Genomic DNA, 21,227 nt, shown 5'->3' with positions numbered 1-21,227 from the left:
GGGCTAGGGGGCCTGGTCAGTATGCAAGCGGGCTAGGCTTCAGTGATTGCTGGAAGTGGTCACACTTTCAGACCCAGAAGGGAAGACTAGACCAAGGTATCTCTGTGTGAAATTGAATCTTTGAAAAAAAACCAGTCAAATATTGGAGATCTGATCTCCTAGCACCAAAATACAGCTATCTGAAAATGCTTAGACAATTACTGTGACTTTATAGTTTTTTATCTGGTTGGATGATGGCAGAAAGTCTCAGTTATTCACTCACGACCACAGGACCTCTTTTCTCAGTATCTTAGCTAGGTTTTTTCCCATCAAGGGATGGGGGAAAATCATTACAAACTCTTGACTGAGTTACAGGAGGAGCAGGGTTAAAGACAATGCACAAATATCCAAAATCTCTAAATCTGAGTTTCTTTTAAAACCCCTATTTTCAGTTGGAAATTGAGGGGGGTGTCCATCAATTGGGGAATGACTGAATAGATGGTAATGGAATACTATTGTGCTATAAGAAATGATAAGGAAGATGATTTCAGGAAAAACTGGTAAGATCTCTAGGAACTGATGCAGAGTGAAATGAGCAGAACTGAGAGAACATTATACCTGGTAACAGCAATACTATATGTCAAACAGGGGGCGGCTGGGTAGCTCAGTGGAATGAGAGTCAGGCCTAGAGATGGGAGGTCCTAGGTTCAAATCTGGCCTCAGCCACTTCTCAACTGTGTGACCCTGGGCAAGTCACTTGACCCCCATTGCCTACCCTTACCACTCTTCTGCCTTAGAGCCAATGCACAGTATTGACTCCAAGATGGAAGGTAAGGGTTTAAAAAAAAATTATATGACAAACAACTGTGAAAACTCAGCTATTCTCAGCAATGCAATGACCTGGGACAATATTGAAAGGCTATCTACCTCCAGAGAAAGAACTGTTGGAGTTGTCTTTCACATTAGTGAATTTATGATTTTATTTTGGGATTTTAGTTATGTTTGAGGGTGCTCTTATACCAATGATCAATATGGAAGTATGTTTTGCATGACAATAAAAAATAAAAATTAACAAAAACGCCCTATTTTCTGTCTTGGTAACACTAAGGCAGAAGGGCAAGGGCTAGGCAAATGGGATTATGTGACTTGCCCAGAGTCACACACAGCTATGAAGCATCTGAGGCCAAATTTGAATCCAGGCCCTTCTTATTCCAGGCCCAAGTTAGGAGTTTTTAGTGTGACACATTCTCCTACTCTCTACCAAACTTTAAAGGCCCTAAGTTAGAATGACATGATATTATTCTAAAGGTAAAAGGACCCTTAAAGATCTTTCTTTTTATCTTATTGTATCTTTATCTGAAGATATGTGTAATAAATTTTTGTACCCTAGAACTCCAATTCCCAGCATCCCATGTTCCTTCTAATGTTATGTGCTGATGTAGAGAGGATATAAGTTTGGTGTCACCCCACCTCTCTCTCTCTTTTTTGATCATAGCGTGCTGTGGAGGTAAGGTGAGGGGAGAGGCAGGAGAACTTGCTCACGTGGTTTTAATTTTGTTAGATAATCAGGGTTTTTTTTTACTTCTATTTCCTTTTTATTCCTTCTTCTTCAAGTGATTATAAATAAACTCTATAAAATATAATTCTTGGATATTAATTTAATAATTGTTGGATATTAATTTAAATCCTACAGTTTGTCCAGCTCTCCTCTCAGTTTTATAAATGAGGAAACAGACCTAAGCAAGAGAAGTTAATTCTACAAAGTCACCCAGGGAATCAGTGGCAAAGACAGAGCAATAGCTTAGGTGTCCTAAGATGCTCAGTGTAGAAGGCTAGTAGGTGGCTCAGTGGATTGGGAGCCCCCCCTTCCCCCTCCCCCCTGAGACAGGAGGTCTTGGATTCAAATGTGGCCTCAGATGCTTCCTAGCTGTGTGGCCCTGGTCAACTCACTTAACCCCCATTGCTTAACCCTTACTGCTCTTGTTTTAGAATCAATACACAGTATTGATTCTAAAATGGAAGGTAAGGGTTTAAAAAATGCTCCTTATAGTATTCTTTCTGCTAGAATGCTTACCATTTGCCTTTTCAGCTCCCTTTGAGGATGCTGACAAATATAAGAGCCCCAAAGCTTTTCTCATCACTGTGCACGCCCAGCCCTGCCAATGAATCCAAGCCTGGGCACCAACAGCTTTAGCAAAAGCCAAGGTCTCCCTTTGCATCCCTCTCAAGCCTTTGCAGACATCCACATGTCTACAAACATGCTATAAATAAATGCCTGCCTCCTTCCAGTGCCCTTGAAGATCCACTGTCTGTTCTCATATTGGATTTTATAGAAATCACATATTATAGCCAATTGTAAGAGGGCAGCAGCTGACAAGCAGCCGCCGCTGCCAATTCACAATGTGATAGTCAGTAACCCCCGGCATGCCACATTTGGCATGTCCAACTGGGGACTGATTGGTACCTCTACTTGGGCTCTGATCCTGGAGAAGAGCTTACACAGCTCAGTGACTGAGAGCAGGGCTGAGCACTGGCCTAGGAGGCAGAAGACCATGGCATTAAGCTTTGCTTTGTCACTAACTAGCTGTGTGGCTTCAGATAAGTCATTTGTCCTCTTTGGACTTATTCCTTAGTCTTTAAAGTAAGGGGTTAGTCTAGGTGAGTTGTCACATCATAGAATTGGAACTAGGTTTAAATTCTCACTCAGAAACCTGCTGTATGGTCATGAACAAGCCTTTTTAACCTCTGTGGGACTCAGTTTCTCCTTCTGTAAAATGCAGATGGTGACACTTGCACTATCTACCTCTCTAGGTTATGAGGAAAATGCTTTGTAAGCTTTAGTGATAATAATAATAACAGTAACAACAACAATTGCATCAATGCAGCTCTTTAAAGCTTAACTTTGTAAGCTTTATTATTGTTCAGTCCATTTCAGTGGTGTCTGACTTTGTGACTCCGTTTGGGGGTTTTCTTAGCAAAGATATTGGGGTGGTTTGACATTTCCTTCACTTCATTTTACAGATGAAGTAACTGAGGTAAACAGGGTTAAGGGTCACAGAGCTAATAAGTTTCTGAGGCCAGATTTGAACTAAGAAAGCTACCTTCCTGATTCCAAGTCCTGTGCTCTATCTACTGCTTTAAATGCTTGTGAGCTTTAACTACTTTTATTTTCTCATCCTTGCCTATAGAATCTGTAGCTTCTTTTGGGGCTTTGCTTGCCTTTCAGGAGGTCTGCCCTAATTCCCTCCAATTGTCACTTCCCTCCTACCCTGGAAATTTACTTGGTACAGATTTTGTATTTACTAATCATGTTGTTTTTCTTTAATAAAGTATAAACTCTTTGAGAGTGGGGGCTGTTTTGTTTTTGTCATTGTGTCCTTAGCATCTAGCTCAGAGCCTGGCACATAGTAGGCACTTAAATACTTGCTGAATGAACAATTTTATTTGCGCCTCAGGTGAGGTAGGTAATATCATTGTTATATGACCTAATTTATGGTTGTCAGATTACATTATGGATATCAGATTACTTAACTGTGGCCATGGCCGTATGAGTCAAAACCAGGTTTTGAATATAGGTTTTCTGGACTCCACATGCCGAACTCTAACACTATTGCAAGTCTCAAAGGGCTCTATAAATGTTATTCTTCTTCTTATGTCTTAGGCTATCTGAATCTCATTCCCATCTCTGAGCTATTCTCTGGTTCTGCCTCACTACAGCTGTCACCTGCAGTCTGATTTTCTTCATCCTCCTAACCTCTGCAAGTATAAGAATTCAGGAGAAGAGGAATCTGATTATTAGGGACTGGCATCAGCTCCAGATGGAGCCAAATTTCTTGTCATAGCAACCACCGACAGGATGATTCCTGGGTCACTGAGTTCTTGGCATCTCAGCTTTGTTCTCCATCTTTCCTTATTGCATATAGGAGAATATAAGCCAGGCCTGGAAAGTATCTGCACTGGGCAAAGTGGACCAAGTTGGAGAGTCAAAGTTTCTTCCCAATTTATTAAATAACAACAGGGATGCTGAGCATTATGATCCTCTCAGAACCCAAGCGAGTTATAGTTTACCCCCTAAAGCAAAGGAGAAGAGGGAGAATTATGTCTTGGAGCTGCCGGTGCTAATCATAAGCACACAAAAGTGGAAGGATCTAGCTAAGATGTGCAGCTCAGATTGCTACACCTTCCTCGTATGGTCCAGCTTCATCCAGGTCCGTCCGTCCGTCCGTCCTTCCTTCCTTCCTTCCTTCCTTCCTTCCTTCCTTCTTTCCTTCCTTCCTTCCTTCCTTCCTTCTTTTCCCCCACCCCCATATACCACCTTGTGGCACTTCTGTTATAGTTAGTGACCCATCCCAGCTTGACCTTTATATTCCTAATTAGATTACAAGCTTCTCAAAGTCAGAGAATTCTTTGAGACCTCAGTGCCAAACACAACTGCTAAGTAGATATTTGTGAATGAATGCCTTTCATTTGCCACTCTTTTTTTTACTTTTACAGGCAGTCAAAAGTCCTTTCAATATCTATTTCTCTTTAGCAGCTTTATAATCATAATTTCAGAGCTGAAGCAGGCCTTGGAGTTTACTCCAACCCATAACTGAACAAGAGTTTCCCTTATAACAAAATGGCCAACCCTTGGGAGGCAGTGGGTTTGGTAATGGACTATATTGGAGTCAGGGAATTTGCTATCATTGGAGCTGTTCAAGTTTTGAGAAGTTTTTCTGAAAGTCTAGCCTAAAATTGCCTTTTTGTGGTTTTTGCTCATTGCCCCTGGTTTTGTTCTCTTGGTCAAAGCACAGCTAGTTGTATCCCTCTCCTTTGTGCTAGCCCTTCAAACAGCTATCATGTCCTCTTAAGCCTTCTCTTTTCTGTGCTAAACCTCACTTCCTTTAATTGATCCTCACATGACATAAACTTGGGACCCTTTACCTTATGGGCTTCCCACTTTGGTGGATGTTCTCCAGCTATTCTAAAATGTGGCACAAAAGAACTCAATAGAATATTCTGTATGTGGGCTGATCAGAGCTTAGCCTCTGGTGGGATGATTTATCTCCATTGTCTTGGATACTATGTCCTTCTTAATGCAGCATGATATCACCTTAATTACAGGGGGCTCAGTGCTAGGCATAGGCTTTCAGATGAAAGGAGGTATTTAAAGAATCTTATAAACAATAAAATTTGAAACAAATCTAACTTATTATTAAAGTTTTTACTATTCTTCTCTCCTTGGAAGGCAGTGTAATATGACAGAATGTGCTAGATTCCAAATCAAAAAAGAATGCTAATGGTTGTCTATTTGACTTTGTACAAGGATCTTCCCTTCTCTGAATCTCAGTTCCCTTACTTGCCCTAGGAGGAGATCATCCCAGATGACTTCTTTAGGTTCCGTCTAGTTCTAAAACCTATGAGCTGTGAGTCAGGTATGACAATGGAGAAGAGACAGATGACAAGACAATTTCTACTCTGGAGTCCCAGTTCTATTGCTTTCTAAAGAGGGGCTTTGCAGTGGAATTGCGCTTTGGCTATGGGAAAGGAGTGGGAGAAGGGGAATGAAAGAACATGAATCATGTAACCATGGAAAATTTTTCATAATTAATCAACAAATTAAAAATAAATTTAAAAAATAGAGAGAGGCTTTGGTAAGTAGAGCTCCTGAATAGTCTACCCAGTGTCTCCAACTCTTCACTCATCCAACTATTAATTAATTAATTGATCCAACTATTACTAGCTAAATATGTAAAGCAACATGGGTCAGGACACTGTTTCTCCAAGATGCCTGTGGGCAGCTTGCTTGGTACAAAAATGGTTGGTGTGGGAATTCCCATCTAGTTCAAAGGGATATCTTGGTTTGTATCTCATCCCAATTTAGACCTCAGCCAAGGCCTATAGGTGGCACTCTTATACCATCAGCTAGAGATTGCTTGTCTAACTGCCTTATGAGTTGTGTCCTTAGGACTGCAGTGGGTCCTAAACTCATTGATAAGAAACACATCTACCACTTTTGGGGAACTGTCTTGGTGGGATCCCTCGACCCATATTCCCAGTTCATCCCATTTTTATTTGTAGACCTCTTGAATGCTCAATGCTTCCACAATGGGGTCCAGTTATGTAGAGATGTTTGAGGAAGAAGTGGAAGAGTTTAGGATTCAGGGTGAAGCCCACTGAGAGAAGCACAAGGCCAAGTGGGCAGTTCTGGGCAGCTGGAGTTTATTGGCAATCATGAAATAGATGATGCATGTGTTTCCATTGTATAGGAATACTCAGGATCATAGCCAAATCCTTGGTCAAAATTTCACAGAATCATAAAATGTTAGAGCTGAGGGGGCCTTAAAGATTACCTACTTCATCTTCCTTATGCTAAAGTAGAAATTCTCAAACTCTTTGGCCTCAGGTCCTCTTTACACTCTTTAAAACTTATTGAGGATTCCAAAGAGCTTTTTTATGTGGGTTATAACTGTTCATATTTATATTAGAAAATAGTGTTATTATAGAAGGGGCAGCTAGGTAGTCCAGTGGATAGAGTGTAAGTAGCTTAGACTAAGGAAGACTTGAGTTTAAATTCAACCTCAAACCTTTACTAGCTTTGCGACCCTGGGTGAGTCACTTAACTTGGCATCTTAGTTTCCTCAAATGTAAATTGAAGGAAATGTCGAACTGCTCCAGTATATTTGCCAAGAAAACCCCAAACAGCATCACAAAGAGTCAGACATGACTCAAAACAACTTAACAACAACACAACAATTATTATGAAAGTAGTTTTCATCTTGTGGACCCCCTGAAAGGACTTCAGGGTTCCCAGATCACACTTTTAGGAACTTTAGAGTAAGCTAGGTAGTACTGAGCCCAAAATTAGGGAAATGAGTTTAAATGGGGTTTCAAATATTTACTATCTGGGTAACTCTGGGCAAGTCACTTAACTTCTGTTTGCCTCAGTTTATTAACTGTAAAATAGGGATATAGTAGCACCTACTTCCTAGGGTTGTTCTGAGTGTCCACTTCTGCCACTAGTCTCTGCTCCTCCAATGAGTTATACCCACACCAGGATCAGAAATTTTGAGAGTATAGAGTTAACTGATCATAGTTTAAGAAATGATTTCTAGATGAGCAGCCTCATTTGGCAGTGGGTATGGAGAAGAGAGTGAGGTATTTTTCTAGATTTAATTTGGATCTTTTGCAAGAAATAGTCTGGGAAAGCATGGTATAGGGGCTAATCAAAAAAGGCTCAAATTATACCTTAGACACTTACTATTTGTGTGTGACCTTGGGTAAATCACTTAAAATTTTTGTGTTTCATTTTTTTATCTGTAAAATTAGGAGGTTGGTTTTGATAGCTCTTAAGGTCTGTTCCTGCTCTAAATCTATGAACTTTTGACTTTCTCTGTGTGTATGTGTACATACCCATGCCACTCTCCTTTATTCTACTTTATGTGCCTTTAGGACTTCCAAAACTACACTTATTCAATGTGGCCTCTTCTTTATTCCAAAGAGGTAGTCCTGGAGACTAATGCTTTGAAGCTGACTACCTGGGGAGGCAATGTGATGCTATGGAAAGGGCACTAGAACAGATGACCTGAATTTTAAGAACCTCTCTGCCTGTGACTTGCCTGACATTGGGCAAGCCACTTAACCTCTTCACCTTCTAATTTCCTCAATTTCTTTTGAAAATGGGCTTTATTGAAAGACTTTTTTTTACATTAGTTATTTCCAGATATATGCCACCTCCCATAACCTATTGATAAGTATTTTTTTTCAAAATCCTTGCCTTTTGCCTTAGAATTCTGTAATTAGGATTTATTATCCTTTATCTTTGTGTTTGCTTATTTTATTTTTACAGAATCTGCTCCCTAGAACTCTAAAACCCAGCATCCCATTTTTGTTCTCATATTATGTACTTACGTCTTGGAGATAAAATTTGTGTGTGATCCCGCCCCTCTCTCCTTTCCCCTAATTGCAGCTATAGAAGCAGGCTTTTAGGCAGGCAGGAGAACTTACTCATGTGGTCTTATTTTTGTTAGATAATTAGATTTGAACTTCTATTTCTTTTATTTTATTTTCTTTTTACTTCAAGTGATTGTTAATACACTTTATAAAATATAATACTTGGAGTTATTGAATATTAATTTAAATCTTACAGAATTGACACTGAATATTGGTTCTGACAGAAGAGTTGTAAGGACTAGACAATTGGGGTTAAGTGACTTGCCCAAGATCACAAAGCTAGGAAGTGTTTGAGATCAGACTTGAATACATGGCCCTCTATCTCAAAGTCTGGCTCTCTATCCATGGAGCCACTGAGCTGCCTCAATCAATAAGTATTGATTAATCTCCTAGTATGTACTAGGCACTGTGCTACTTACTAGGGAAATAAACAATGAATGAAAGACATCCCTATTTGAAAACTGCTAGCCTTCCCTTCTAAAAAGCAAAAACAGCTAAGTAATATTCCATACCTATAAACTCTACTCCATATTTTCATAAATTCCAAGATAGTATTATTAATATTATCAATGGAATTGTATTAGAGAGGGAACTAGGTAATATACTAGATAGAATGCTAGGTTTGGAGTCCAATAGACTTGAGTACAAATCTTGCCTTAAATGCTTACTAGCTGTGGAACCCTGGGTAAGTCACCTGACCTCTGTTTGCTTCAGTTTCCTCACCTGTAAAATGGGGGCAATAATAGAATCTACCTCCTAGGGTTGTGGAGACCATAAGATGAGACAATATTTGTAAAGTGCTTTGCCAGCCTTAAAGTACTATAAAAATCATCATGATCATCATCACCACCACCTTATTATCATCATCACATTTTTCTTCCTGATAGAATTATTGTGAAGATCAAGTCATCATCAGCATTTAGTTACTATGTGGAAGGTACTGAGTGGTAGGAGTTAGGGAGGTATAAAGAGTTATGTAATAATATGACAATACTAATAACTTGTATTTTTTATTGCTCATACCTTAAGAAGAATGCTCTCTAGCACATACTTGATGAATGGCCATATAATCTATGCTTGAAGACTTTTGGTGACCTACTACTTCCTGATGTCATCTATCTCACTTTTGGATACAGTCTTAACTCTTAGGGCATTCTCTTTATATCAAGTCTCAGTTTACTGCTTTGCCACTTCTATCCATTCCTTCTACAGTAGTTCTTTCCTCTTGGGCCAACAAGAACAAGTCTAATTCCTCTTCCATATGATAGCCTTTCTTCTTTCTCCTTTTTGGAAGGATATGTGGCACAGTGGGTAGAGTACTGGCCTTGGAGACAGGAAATCCTAGGGTTCGAGTCTCGATTCTGATCTTACTCACTGTGAGACCTTGGGCAAGTCATCAGACCTCTTCGAACCTTAGCTTCCTCATCAGCAAAATTGCATTATGTACTTCAATCAGTCAATAATCAATCAATAAATATTTGAAGCTCAAATGAGAAAAAATACTTTAAGAACCTTAAAGTACTTTATAGATATTAGTTACCACGACTATTTCTTTTTCTTATTGACTATTTCTAATTTCTTTCTCATTGTATGGCATATAGAGAATGGGGGAATAGGTAAAGGCAAGGACATGAAATACAGACCCCTCTGTTTTGTGCCTTTTTCCTGGATTTAAGAATAAGTGGCTAAGACTGGGTTGAACGAAGCTGAAACCACTGGTTAAAATGAGGATTTGAAGTTATCTGTGGATTTAAATTATCCAGATTTATCATGGAAATTTGAGGGTAGGATGAAAGTACATCCCACTGGGTTTAGGGCAGTAAAGAGAAGGTCATGGGGAAATGAGATGTATATTTTTGGGTAGCGATGAGGAGGAGAATGGGAAGGCAGTCGTGGTGGTACCTTGTAGCCATAGGGGCAGGAACAACGATACAGTTCCACTGGATCCTTGCTGCAGGTTCCATTGTTCTTGCATGGACCAGAGAGGCAGGGGTCACACTTGGCTGCGATGCTGATGTCCACTGGGCCTGGGAAGCCAAAGTCACCAAGTATTCAGTGTCTCCAAAGGATCCCAGACAAGTATCTCTGCCTCCCTCATTCCTCCTCTCCCAGTGTCTGTCCTGCCTTGTTGCATGCCCCCATCCCCTTTCAGCTAACGTGTAGGCCGGGTGTTAGTCCCTCACAAGCAGCCTGGTTGTATTCAGGAAGTATAGTCCTCCCCAGGAAAGTTTCCATTAATTCAGCTGCTGCTTGATGATGAAACAATCACAGTGGGAAATCATTCAAAACACTTCTGCAGTCAAATCAATTACTGTAATTAGTCTGATCTGATTTCAGTGCTAATCTGCAAACAATACACTGTAATTAGAAACACTCTGTGCATCTTTTCATGTTGCAGGAAATTCTGGGCCTGGTCTCCATCTGCTCCCTCCCATTCTGGCTCCTGATTTCCCCCACCTTGGACCTCCCAGGCTCCCACTATTGTCCCTCCCCCACCCTCATGCCACTAGCCTTGGCCAGACTGTGGTAGGCCTAGTTAGCTGACGCTGGAAGGCAGTCAGAGGGAGGGACCATAGGTGTGTACCCCACAAGAACAATGTTCACTGCCTTGGCAAGTTCTCAGGATTCACGATGGCTTTGGGGGACTCAACTCTGCTATTATGTGCCCTTAGAGTTCATATTGATCTAATCAGCCACAGTTGGACACACAGTACATTGACCCCAACTTAGGGATAACATTTTGATCCTCTTTGAGGTCAAAAGACAACAAGTGACCAACCCTGCATGATCCAGGAGGAGAGACTATGGTTAAATGGATCTCTTTAAACTGTGCATAAATATATATAGAGAAAATTTAGAGGTTGAACTGGACCTTGAAGGCTGTTCCTCCAATTCCTTCCAATTTACAGTCCATTTGACAGATGAGGAAACTCAGGCTGAGATAAGTTAAGTCACTTGTCCAACAATATACAACTAGCAAAGGCTGGTGGGATTTAAATTGACTTCTTCCTGATTCCATGTTTAGCTTCAGCAGGAGTTGGCAAACAGTGGTCTATGGGCAAAATCCAACCCACCACCTGTTTTTGTATGTCCAGGATGCTAAGACAACTTTTTACATTTTTAAATAAAGATTTATTATATTTAAGAATGCAAAAATCATTTTGAGCTCAAGCGCTATGCAAAAACAGGCACAGGGCCATTTGGCACTCCAGGCTATACTTTGCCCACCCCCTGCCTTGCACAATGCTATCTCTTAACAAAGGAGTTAATGTATTATGGATACAGCAAATTATGATTTGAAAAAAAAGGTTGACAAGAGGTATCATTAGTGTAAGAGAACTTTAAACAATTTTAGAGTTTTAAAGGAATTATCTCAATGAATTTCTTCCATTTCTTGGAAGCTGGGTGGTATAGTGTTTAGAGTGATGGACTTAGGTCAGAATGAACCAAGTTTGAATTTTGCCTCAGATATTTATTAGTGATGTGATTCGGGACAAGTCACTAAAATTTCTCTGCCTCAGTTTTCTCATCTGTAAAATGAAGATGGTAATAGCACCTACCTCACACAGTTGTGAGGGTCAAATTAGATGATCTGTGTAACCCACTTAGCAAACCTTAAAATGCCATATAAACGTTATTTCTTTTTATTATTATTAATTAGGGACAAGGCAGAAGAAAAGGCTATCAAGAAGGGCATAGACTCTGGGCTGGGATCGGGCAAATGCTTGTCTGACATTCTCAGGTAAAGACGTGACTGGAAAACCTGATTCTAAGCTTGGGATCAATGGCTCTTCTCTGTCTATGACTTCTTAATTCTAGTTAGTCTCTGTGGTTCTGGGCCTCAGAGGCTCCAGGTGCAGATGGGGGAATGAAAAATGAGCTTTCTACAAAATAAAAATCAATGCAACTTTTTCAAACTTTAGCAGGGGTCAGGGCCACTGGTGAGTCTGTTCCTCACTTGGTCCGAGTGGAGGCCTCCTGAATCCCAATGTATTGCATTGACAACAAAGCATCTTCCCTTCTATTTCAGTTAAAACAAATTATATGGAAAAGGGCAATGTAAAATTCTCCTTGAAAAAGATGAATAGAGAGAGTCTGGCTGTCATCTCAGCCACATTTGGGACACTGGGGACAGGTATGCAAGGACATAGATAGATTGGAGAATTTCTTTCATTTGAAGAGAAAAATATTATCTATTTTTTTTGGTTGGGAAAAAAACCCCACAACTGTGATATGTATTTATCTGTTTGCTGTTCTTTCCCCACCCTAGTCTTTTTTCTTTCTTTCATTCTCTCTAGTTCATAAAGATTGTTTGGTCAGGGGAAGTACTGAAGGGTTTGTAAAAATCCGAAGGGAGAAAAATGTTAAGAAACATATTTGAACTCATCAACTTGAGAGATGAGGAGATAATCAGAAAGGACTGGAATTTTTGCCATGAGCTGGGACGTGACAAGATATATATGGTCATGATAACTCCCTGGAAATGTACCTAGACAACTCCTTTCTCTAAAAGCCCCAAGGAGTCCTCTTTTTTTTTTAAATTTTGGGGAGGAGTTTGAAGGGGAATGTTAAGGAAGGGGAAGGTTAACTAGAAGGATGAAGAGATAGATAAATGTATTTCAGCATGAATTTCAATGTCTAGGAAGATCCTTCTCTGCCCTAAGGCACAGACAGGCTTATGAAGACACACATGGGCCAGATGTCCAGTTTGGGGAGTGGACAACAGACACTAAGCAGATTCTAGAAGAAGGATAGAAGACATGAAAGGAAGAGCATGGCTAGAGAAGGAAAACGTAGAATCCCTAAGGAGGGCCAGGTCTGCAATTTAGTCTCTGCACCCCCTCCTACCTTTACACTGGAAGCGGTGGGTAGGTGTTGTCAACAAGAGCCTGTCTGCCATATGTTCAGGGCTGCTGCACCGGGCAATTCCTGGCTCTTTGTAGCCTGCCTTCACCCACTCCGAAAGCCATCGCAGGCTGCAGTCACAGTGCAGGGGGTTGGTTCCCAGGGCTCTGAAGAAGCATTCACATTGGCTGTTAGACTTCTGACTTCAAACTTCTTCGCACAAGTCCCATCTTTTAGGAGCCAACTCAATGTTAGCTCCTCTTACTATATACTGATGTGCTTTTAGCTGCTCAAGTGGGCAAAGCATTAGGAGTCTGGAGCAGTGATAGTGAAGAAATGAAGCCTCAGATATCCTTAGACACTTTTGCTCCACCTAGGCCAGGCTGCCTGATTACCCTTCCATCCGAGAACCTTCGCTCTTCTCCTTGGGAAAACTTCCTTCCCTGGACTTATTGAATGATCTTCCTCTCTTTTAGTTCTGATCACCTCATTACCAGGAAGCCATTTTGAACCTCAACTGATCTAGGCATCAGTCTTTCCCCCATGTTTGATGTGTTTAGAGGGGAATTCATTCTGCCGAGAGGGCTCTAAAATAGAACAGGTCATAACTTCCTAGGGAGTTCTAGAAACACTCAAATATCATTTCCCAAAGGACCAGCCCAAACTTTAAAAAATTGGGATGTTTAGTGCTGGCTAATGGAGAGAAATCTTGTGGTAGCCATCATGGAATCTAGGTTTTGCTCCTTATTCTGTCACTGCTTGTTGTGAGACTTCATGCATACAGTCTCAATATTTCTTAAAAAAAAAACCCAACTTCATAAACACCTATCAATTCTTTACCTCACAGAGGCAGAGAGAAAGTATGGAGAACTAAGAAAAAGTATGCAGAAGCCCTTCTCATTTTTGGGAAGAGAGTAATCAGCAGTATTATTTTCCCCTGATTCTTAGCTGCCACAATCATATATTTCCAAGATTCATAAATTTAGCCATGAAGCTGAGGACTTGAAAAATTCATTCTTTTCTTTCTGAGAAGAAATATTGCTTCACAATTTAAAAAAAACAAAAACTAAATTTATTCATGGAGTCATAGGATGTTGGAGCCAGAAGGAATCTAAGATGTTTCTGACTCTAGATAAGGTGAAATGAAGATTTCTCCTTTTCAAAGGAAGGTCCAGACAGTTTTCTTTTTGAGGCCTTTGACCCCATAATCTTGGGTAAAGGAGGCTGAGGGACCAGCCTGTAGATGGTCCAAATCTGAATGCTTGAATTTCCCTGGGGAACTGTCCTCATGAAGGTCATGAAAAAAACATAGACAATAAGACTGGACCAAGATAGGAGAATCCTGGAGTGTACCTCACAAAAAAATGAGGCTCATTAATCATAGACATTTTCCCCAAGCACATTTCTCAAAAAGTCAGACTGGGGCCTTTGGTGCACTTATAACCACATTAGCTTCATCAGACTAAAGGTTGTAAAACAATGACATGGTGAGTATTCAACAAGGCACTTATTGATTCCTCTCAGTTTAGCAAAATTAAATATGAGTGTGCAAGCCAACAGCCTGGAAGTGGGCTCAATGCATTCATTCAGTAAGATAAACTAATTCTAAGTATGTGTATATGTGGGTGAGTGGTGTGTGCATTTGGAGAAGCAAGGGGAGGGGGAAGGGAGAAAAGGAGTAAGGGAAGGCTGAGTGGCTACTTACAGATGGGAAAGAGAGGTCAGGTCATTAAACGAGCCCTCAGGAACACTGGAAATGTCATTGCCATGAAGAGTTCTGGAGAAGGGATAAATTGAAACATGAAAATCCAACAATTTTCTCTACTCCTGGAATGCCATCCATCCTGTCTTCATCAGCTGTCTGTTATTCATACTAAAAATCCTATTTCCCACCTCTTTACTTTTGTCCTGATGGTTCTCCTCTTGTCTGGAATGCATTGCTACTTCATATCCACATCACAGAATCCCTCATTTTATTCATAACACTGTGCAACTGCCTGCATGAGACCTTTCCTGATCCCCACAGGCCTGAACGTGTTGGACCCTCTTGAAAGAACTTGTGTAACTTTGGACATACTTTTTATTTACTTGACTTTTGACTTTTCCTATTTTTGTTAAGGCACTATTCTTTCAATCTCCCTGACTTGTAACCTCAGACTTATTAAATTCTTCACCCTTCTTCACCCTACACATCTCATCAGTCGCCACATCTTACTATTTGTATCACCCTAACATCTCTCACATCCCTTCTCTCTCTCTCTATTCAGCTACTACCTTAGTTCAAAGCCCTCATCAACTCCCACTTAGATTACTGAAGCAGCCTGGCTCAGCACTCTCCTTCTACTGCTACCAGAGTGATTCCTCTTAAGTGGAGATCTGAGTTTATATGAACTGATGCAAGGTAAAGTGAGCAGAACCAGAACATTTTTTTCCTTTTTTTAATTTAGAATATTTTTCCATGGTTATGTGATTCATGATTCCCTCCCCACCTCTTCACTCCTCCTTCCCAGAGTTGACAAGCAGTTCCATTGGGTTATACATGTTTCATTGTTGAAAGCCTATTTCCATGTTATTCATATTTGCAGTAGAGTGATCTTTTAAAAGCAAAACCCTAATCATATCCATACTGAGCTACATGATCAATCCTATGCTTTTCCTCTGCGTTTCTGCTCCCACAGTTCTTCCTCTGGATGTGGATAGCGTCCTTTCTCATAAGTCCCTCAGAATTGTCCTGGGTCATTGCATTGCTGCTAGTAGAGAAGTCCATTACATTCGATTGTGCCACAGTGTGTCAGTCTCTGTGTACAGTGTTCCAGGAGAACATTTTACACAGAAATAGCAATACTGTAAAGATGAGCAACTGAAAACAACTTAGCAATTCTCAGCAACATAGTGATCCAAGACAATTTATGATGAAAAATGCTATCCACCTCCAGTGAAAGAATTTATCTAGTTGGAATGCAAATCAAAGCATACATTTCAAACTTTTCCTTTCTTTCTTATCCTTCCTTCCTTCCTTCCTTCCTTCCTTCCTTCCTTCCTTCCTCCCTTCCCTCCTCTGGGTTTTCTTTTATATGGCTAATATGGAAATGTGTTTTGCATGAATATAAATATATATATACTAAATTGCTTGCCTTCTCAGGGAGAGGGAAGGGAAAAGAGGAAGAGAGAAAGAGAATTTGGAACTCAAAAAATTTTAAAAATGAATATTAAAACTGGTTTTAATACCAAAAAAAATATTTTTTAAAAAAGTAGAGATCTGAGCATGTGGCTTTCCTATTCAATAAACTCCAGGGCTCCCTACTGCCTCCGGGAATAAATAAATGTAAATTCTTGTTTAGCTTTTAAAGTCATTTATAACCTGGCTCCAACCTATCTTTCCAGACTCAGTGGACATTACTCTTGCTCCTACACACTGTGATCTAGTCAAATTGGCTTCTTTTGGTTCCTAACATGGCTTTAAATCTTCTGTCTCTTTGGCTTTGCACTGGCTGTTCCCCAGGCTTTTCTTCTCATTTCCATCTTGTCCGCTTCCTCTTTCCTTTAAGATGCTGTTGATGCACCATCTTCTATATGAAACCTTTCCTGACCTCTTAAGCATCCTCTCAAACATCTTGTATTTTAGTACATTGTTTTATATTTATTCTGCATACATTTATATATGTCCTTGTTGTCTCCTCCATTAGAATGAAAGGGGGCTCCTTAAGAGTAAGGGTTGTTTCATTATTTATATTTGTTTTCTTAGCACCTAGAATAGTACTAGCCATATAGTTGGTACTTAATAGCTGCTGAATACTTAATAATAGCTGCTGAATCCTTAACTAGCTAACATTTATATAGTGCTCTAAGGTTTATAAAATGCTTTACCTATATTATTTTTATTTATATTTATTTATATTTATTTTTACCTATTTATACCTATTTACCTATTTATATTTACCTATATTATTTCATTTTTTCCTTGGAACAGCCCTGTAAGGTTGGTGCTATTCATCCCCATTTTACAGATGAAGAAACTTAGATTGAAAGAACATGATCCACCAAAGATCACTCAGTTAGGAATGTCTGAGGCAGGATTTGAACTTAAGCTATCTCGACCCCAAGACCAGCATTTTACCTGCCTAAGTGACTGACACTATATCTCATCAATAAAATTTAAGGTCTTCGAGGACAGGGATTGTTTTACTTTTCTATTTGTGCTCCGAGGCTCTAGCACAGTATCTTGTATGTAGCAGATGTTTGATAAATATTTGTTGATTTTGTTACACTGTATTTATCTTCACTATACAAACAATTGTGTATAAATGCAGTGGAACCTTCCTGGAAGGTAAGAATGTGGGGAATTCGGAGAAACCATTTGAGACTTAAATGATTTAAGAGTGAAGTAATCAGAACTAGGAAAATAAATATGCAATGTGTACAACATTGCAAACAAAGAGAACCAAAACCCCAAACTGAATAGTTTTGAAATTATGAACAAAGCTCCCGAAAGAGTGAAGAAAATGTACCTCCCTCCTTTTACTTACTGTAGAGTGGGAGAAAATGAGTATGAGGCATTAGATATGTTGTCATAAAGTCAATGTGTTGGGTTATTTTTGCTGACATATTTAATTTCCTCTTTCTTTTTCCATTAGCCTGTGAGCTCCTTGAGGACAGGGACTGACCTTCTTTCTGTATCTCTAGGACTTAGTACAGTGTCTGGCATATAGAAGGTACTTAATAAATATTTATTGATGGATTTTAAATCTTTGTTTCAATAATATATATAACACACATATGTATGTGTATATAACATTTATATTTGTACATATATAAAACATATATGTATATATCTTCAAGGTTTGCAAAGTACTTTACAAAAGATAAGGAAGGGATAGCTTTGGAAAAGAATGTGATATAAAACAAACTATATCAACCAAAATAAGATGGAATTAAACAAATTCCACTCATGCTCTAGGATTAAACTCAAATTTTACACCTTTCATGAAGCTTTGATCTAAAAATGCTAAAAAAGCTCTTCCTAAAAGTGATCTTTCAATTCTTTTGATTTTCATAGTAGCCTGTGCCTCTCTTCTGCAGTTCTCACAATCTATTTTGTACATTTATTTGCATGTCTATACCTCATTGACAGATTCTAGACTCCATAAGGGTTTATTAAATCTTTGTATCTCCCTGAGGACCTAGAACAAACAATAGTTTGAACACAGTTTATACTTACTAAAAATACATTGAATTTCATCACATTTATGAAAGTTACAAACTCCATTAGCTCCACCAAACTGGGCAGAAAGCTACCATGCAGTGAAAGCAGTGTATATATGGCTCAACTCCACTTTCCCACCTCTACACAAAGCCCTAATGTTTATACTAGCAGCTAGCACCTTCCTTGCGTCAGGAAAATCTTGAAACCAAAATCTTATGAAATTTGCAGGAGACATAAAGCTAGAGGGATGGCTAAACATATCAGATTCCAAAATCTGGAACCAAAAAGATCTAGAAATGTTACGAAATCATAATATATCCAAAATGATGAAATTTAATAGGGATAAATATAACTTGAATTCCTACAACAGGGTAAAAAAAAATCAAATTCACCAATACAAGAAGGGGAGATATAGCTAGAAAACAATTTTTTTCTGTATAAAAGATCTGACAACCAAACATATCAATAACCAAACTAATAGAAATTACATGTCATCTCAATAGATGTAGAAAAAACCTTTGACAAAATATGACACCCATTCCTATTAAAAATACTAGAAAGCATAGGAATAAATGGGTCATTCCTTAAAATGGTAAGTAGAATCTACCTAAAACCATGAGCAATTATCATCTGCAATAGAGATAAGAAAGAGTCCTTCCCAATATGATCAGGAATGAAGTAAAGATGCCCATTATTGTCAATAGTATTTAATATCATATTAGAAATGCTAACTTAAGGAAAGAAAAAGAAATGTAAGGAATTAAAGTAGGCAATGAGGAAACTGAACTATCACTGAAGATGATGTGATGGTATATTTAGAGAATTCTAGAGAATCACCTAAAAATTAGTTGAAATAATAACTTTAGCAAAGTTGCAAGATATAAAATAAATCCACATAAATCATCATCATTTCTATATATTAGCAACAAAGTTCAGCAGCAAGAGATAGAAAGAGGAATTCTATTTAAAATAACTCTAGACAATATAAAATATCTGGGAATCTATTTGCCAAGACAAACACAGGAATTATTCGAATATAATTACAAAAAAACTTTTCACCCAAATTGTCAGATCTATACAACTGGAAAAATGTTAATTGCTCATGGGTAGGCAGAGCTAATATAATAAAAATGACAATTCTACCTAAATTAACTTACTAAGTACCATGCCAACCAAACTATCAAATAATTACTTAATAGTACTAGAAAAAATAATAAAATCCATCTGGAAGAACAAAAGGTCAAGAATATTAAGGGAATTAATGGAAAAAAAAGTGAAGGAAGATGGTCTAACAGTACCAGATTTCAAACTGTGCTATAAAGCAGTAATCGTTAAAACAGGCTGGGACTGGCTAAGAAATAAAATGGTGGAACAACAGAATAGATTAGATATATAATATATAGAGGTAAATGACCTTAGCAATCTAGTATTCAATAAACCCCCAAATCTTAGCTTTTGGAATAAGAACTCACTGTTAAAAAAAAAAAACTGCTGGGAAATTGGAAAAGAGAATTTGGGCAGAAATTAGGTATAGACCAGTATCTCATGCTCTATAGCAAGATCAGGTCAAAATGGGTTATATGATTTAAATATAAAGAGTGATGCCATAAGTAAATTAGAGGAACAGATCTGACAGATCTTTGGAGAGGGGAAGAATTTATGACCAAACAGGAGATATAGGGCATTATAACATATAAAAAATGAATAATTTTGATTATATTAAATTTAAAAGCTTTTGTACAAAGAAAATGAATATAAATAACCAAGATTAGAAGAGAAACAACAAACTAGGAAAAATTTTATAGCAGATTTCTCTGATAAAGGTCTGATTTCTCAAATTTATAGAGAACTAAGTCAAATTTATAAGAATACAAGCCATTTCAAATGACAAATGGTCAATGGATATGAATAAGCAATTTTCAGATGAAGAAATCAAAGCTATCAATAATCATATGAAAGAAATGTTTTAAGTCACTTGATTGGAGAAATGCAAATTAAAGCAATGCTGAGGAACACCTCACACTTATCAGATTGACCAACTGACAGTAAAGGAAGGTGGTAAATGTTGGAGGGGATGTGGCAAAATTGGGACATTAATGCATTGTTGGTGTGGTTGTGAGCTGATCCAATCATTCTGGAACACAATTTAGAACTATATGCAAAGGGCTATAAAACTGTGTATACTCTTTGATCTGGTAATACCACTACTAGGTTTGTATCCCAAGGAAATATAAAAAAGGGGGAAGGACCTATTTATACAAAAAATACTTATAGCAGCTCTTTTTGTGGTAGCAAAGAATTGGAAATTGAAGGGATTTCCATCAGTTGGAGAATAGCTGAACAAATTTTGTTACATGTTTGTAATGCAATTCTATTGTGTTATAAGAAATGATAAGCATTATGATTTCAGAAAAAAAACTGGCAAGATCTGCATGAACTGATGCAGAGTGAAATAAGAAGACTGAGAGAGAACACTGTACATAGTAACAGTATTACTGTACAATGATCAGCTGTGAAAACTTGGTTACTCTCAGCAAAGCAAAGATCTGGGACAATCCTCAAGGACTTATGATGGGGAATGCTATCCACCTCCAGAGAAAGAACCGTTAGAGTCAAATGGAGGTGGATCAAAGAATATTATCTTTCACATCAGTGTATTTATGGGTTTTGGGGGGTTTTTGGTTATGTATGAGTGTGCTCTTACCACAATGACCAATAAAGAAGTGTGTTTTGCATGATGATAAAAATAAAATAAATAAAAAGACTTGGAGGTTTTAGTCAGTGTCAAGCTCAATATGAATCTATAATAGCAGCTAAAAGGGTTACTACAATGATGGAATCCTTTAAGGGAGGTACAAATGGTAATGGAAATGGCAGGATCTCTTCCCTGGAGATTCTCACATGCCGAATGACAATCTAGGTTTTGGTTTGGAGCTGTCCAATCTGGAGAGAAGATAACTCTAAGAGATGACCTTTTATTTCTCCACATTTAGGTTAAGACTGTGAGATACTTATTTTTATTTTGTGGTTTATTTGCTTTGCAGACTATCCATAATAATATAAGAAAACTTCTAATCTTTATCTTGCAGCTGGTTCTCTGGCACTGATTATAGATTTAGCCAGGAATGGTCTGGGACCGGTCATAGAGATGAGTGGATACCATGCATGTGAAAATCACCATCTCAGAATTGTCAAGGACCTTAGGGAACATCTATGTCAATCTATACTTGAAACCAAACATCTTTTTCAGTCTTCCCAACAAATGTCA

At 38.5% G+C, this 21,227-nt stretch overlaps 1 protein-coding gene across 1 annotated transcript in view; it reads right to left on the bottom strand.

Annotated features, from left to right (window-relative positions):
* The window catches only part of SLIT3 (slit guidance ligand 3), an 835,110-nt gene that overhangs the window by 45,054 nt on the left and 768,829 nt on the right, over positions 1-21,227 (bottom strand). The window contains exons 25-27 of the mRNA XM_044659841.1: positions 14,462-14,533; positions 12,760-12,923; positions 9,814-9,938 (exon numbers count right to left, since the gene is read on the bottom strand). Coding sequence (XP_044515776.1) covers positions 9,814-9,938; positions 12,760-12,923; positions 14,462-14,533 — 361 coding nt within the window. The remainder of the gene's footprint in view (positions 1-9,813; positions 9,939-12,759; positions 12,924-14,461; positions 14,534-21,227) is intronic.

This window comes from Gracilinanus agilis, chromosome 2 (assembly GCF_016433145.1).
Source record: "Gracilinanus agilis isolate LMUSP501 chromosome 2, AgileGrace, whole genome shotgun sequence".
Classification (NCBI taxonomy): domain Eukaryota; kingdom Metazoa; phylum Chordata; class Mammalia; order Didelphimorphia; family Didelphidae; genus Gracilinanus; species Gracilinanus agilis.
This window is presented reverse-complemented; position numbering and strand designations above follow the sequence as displayed.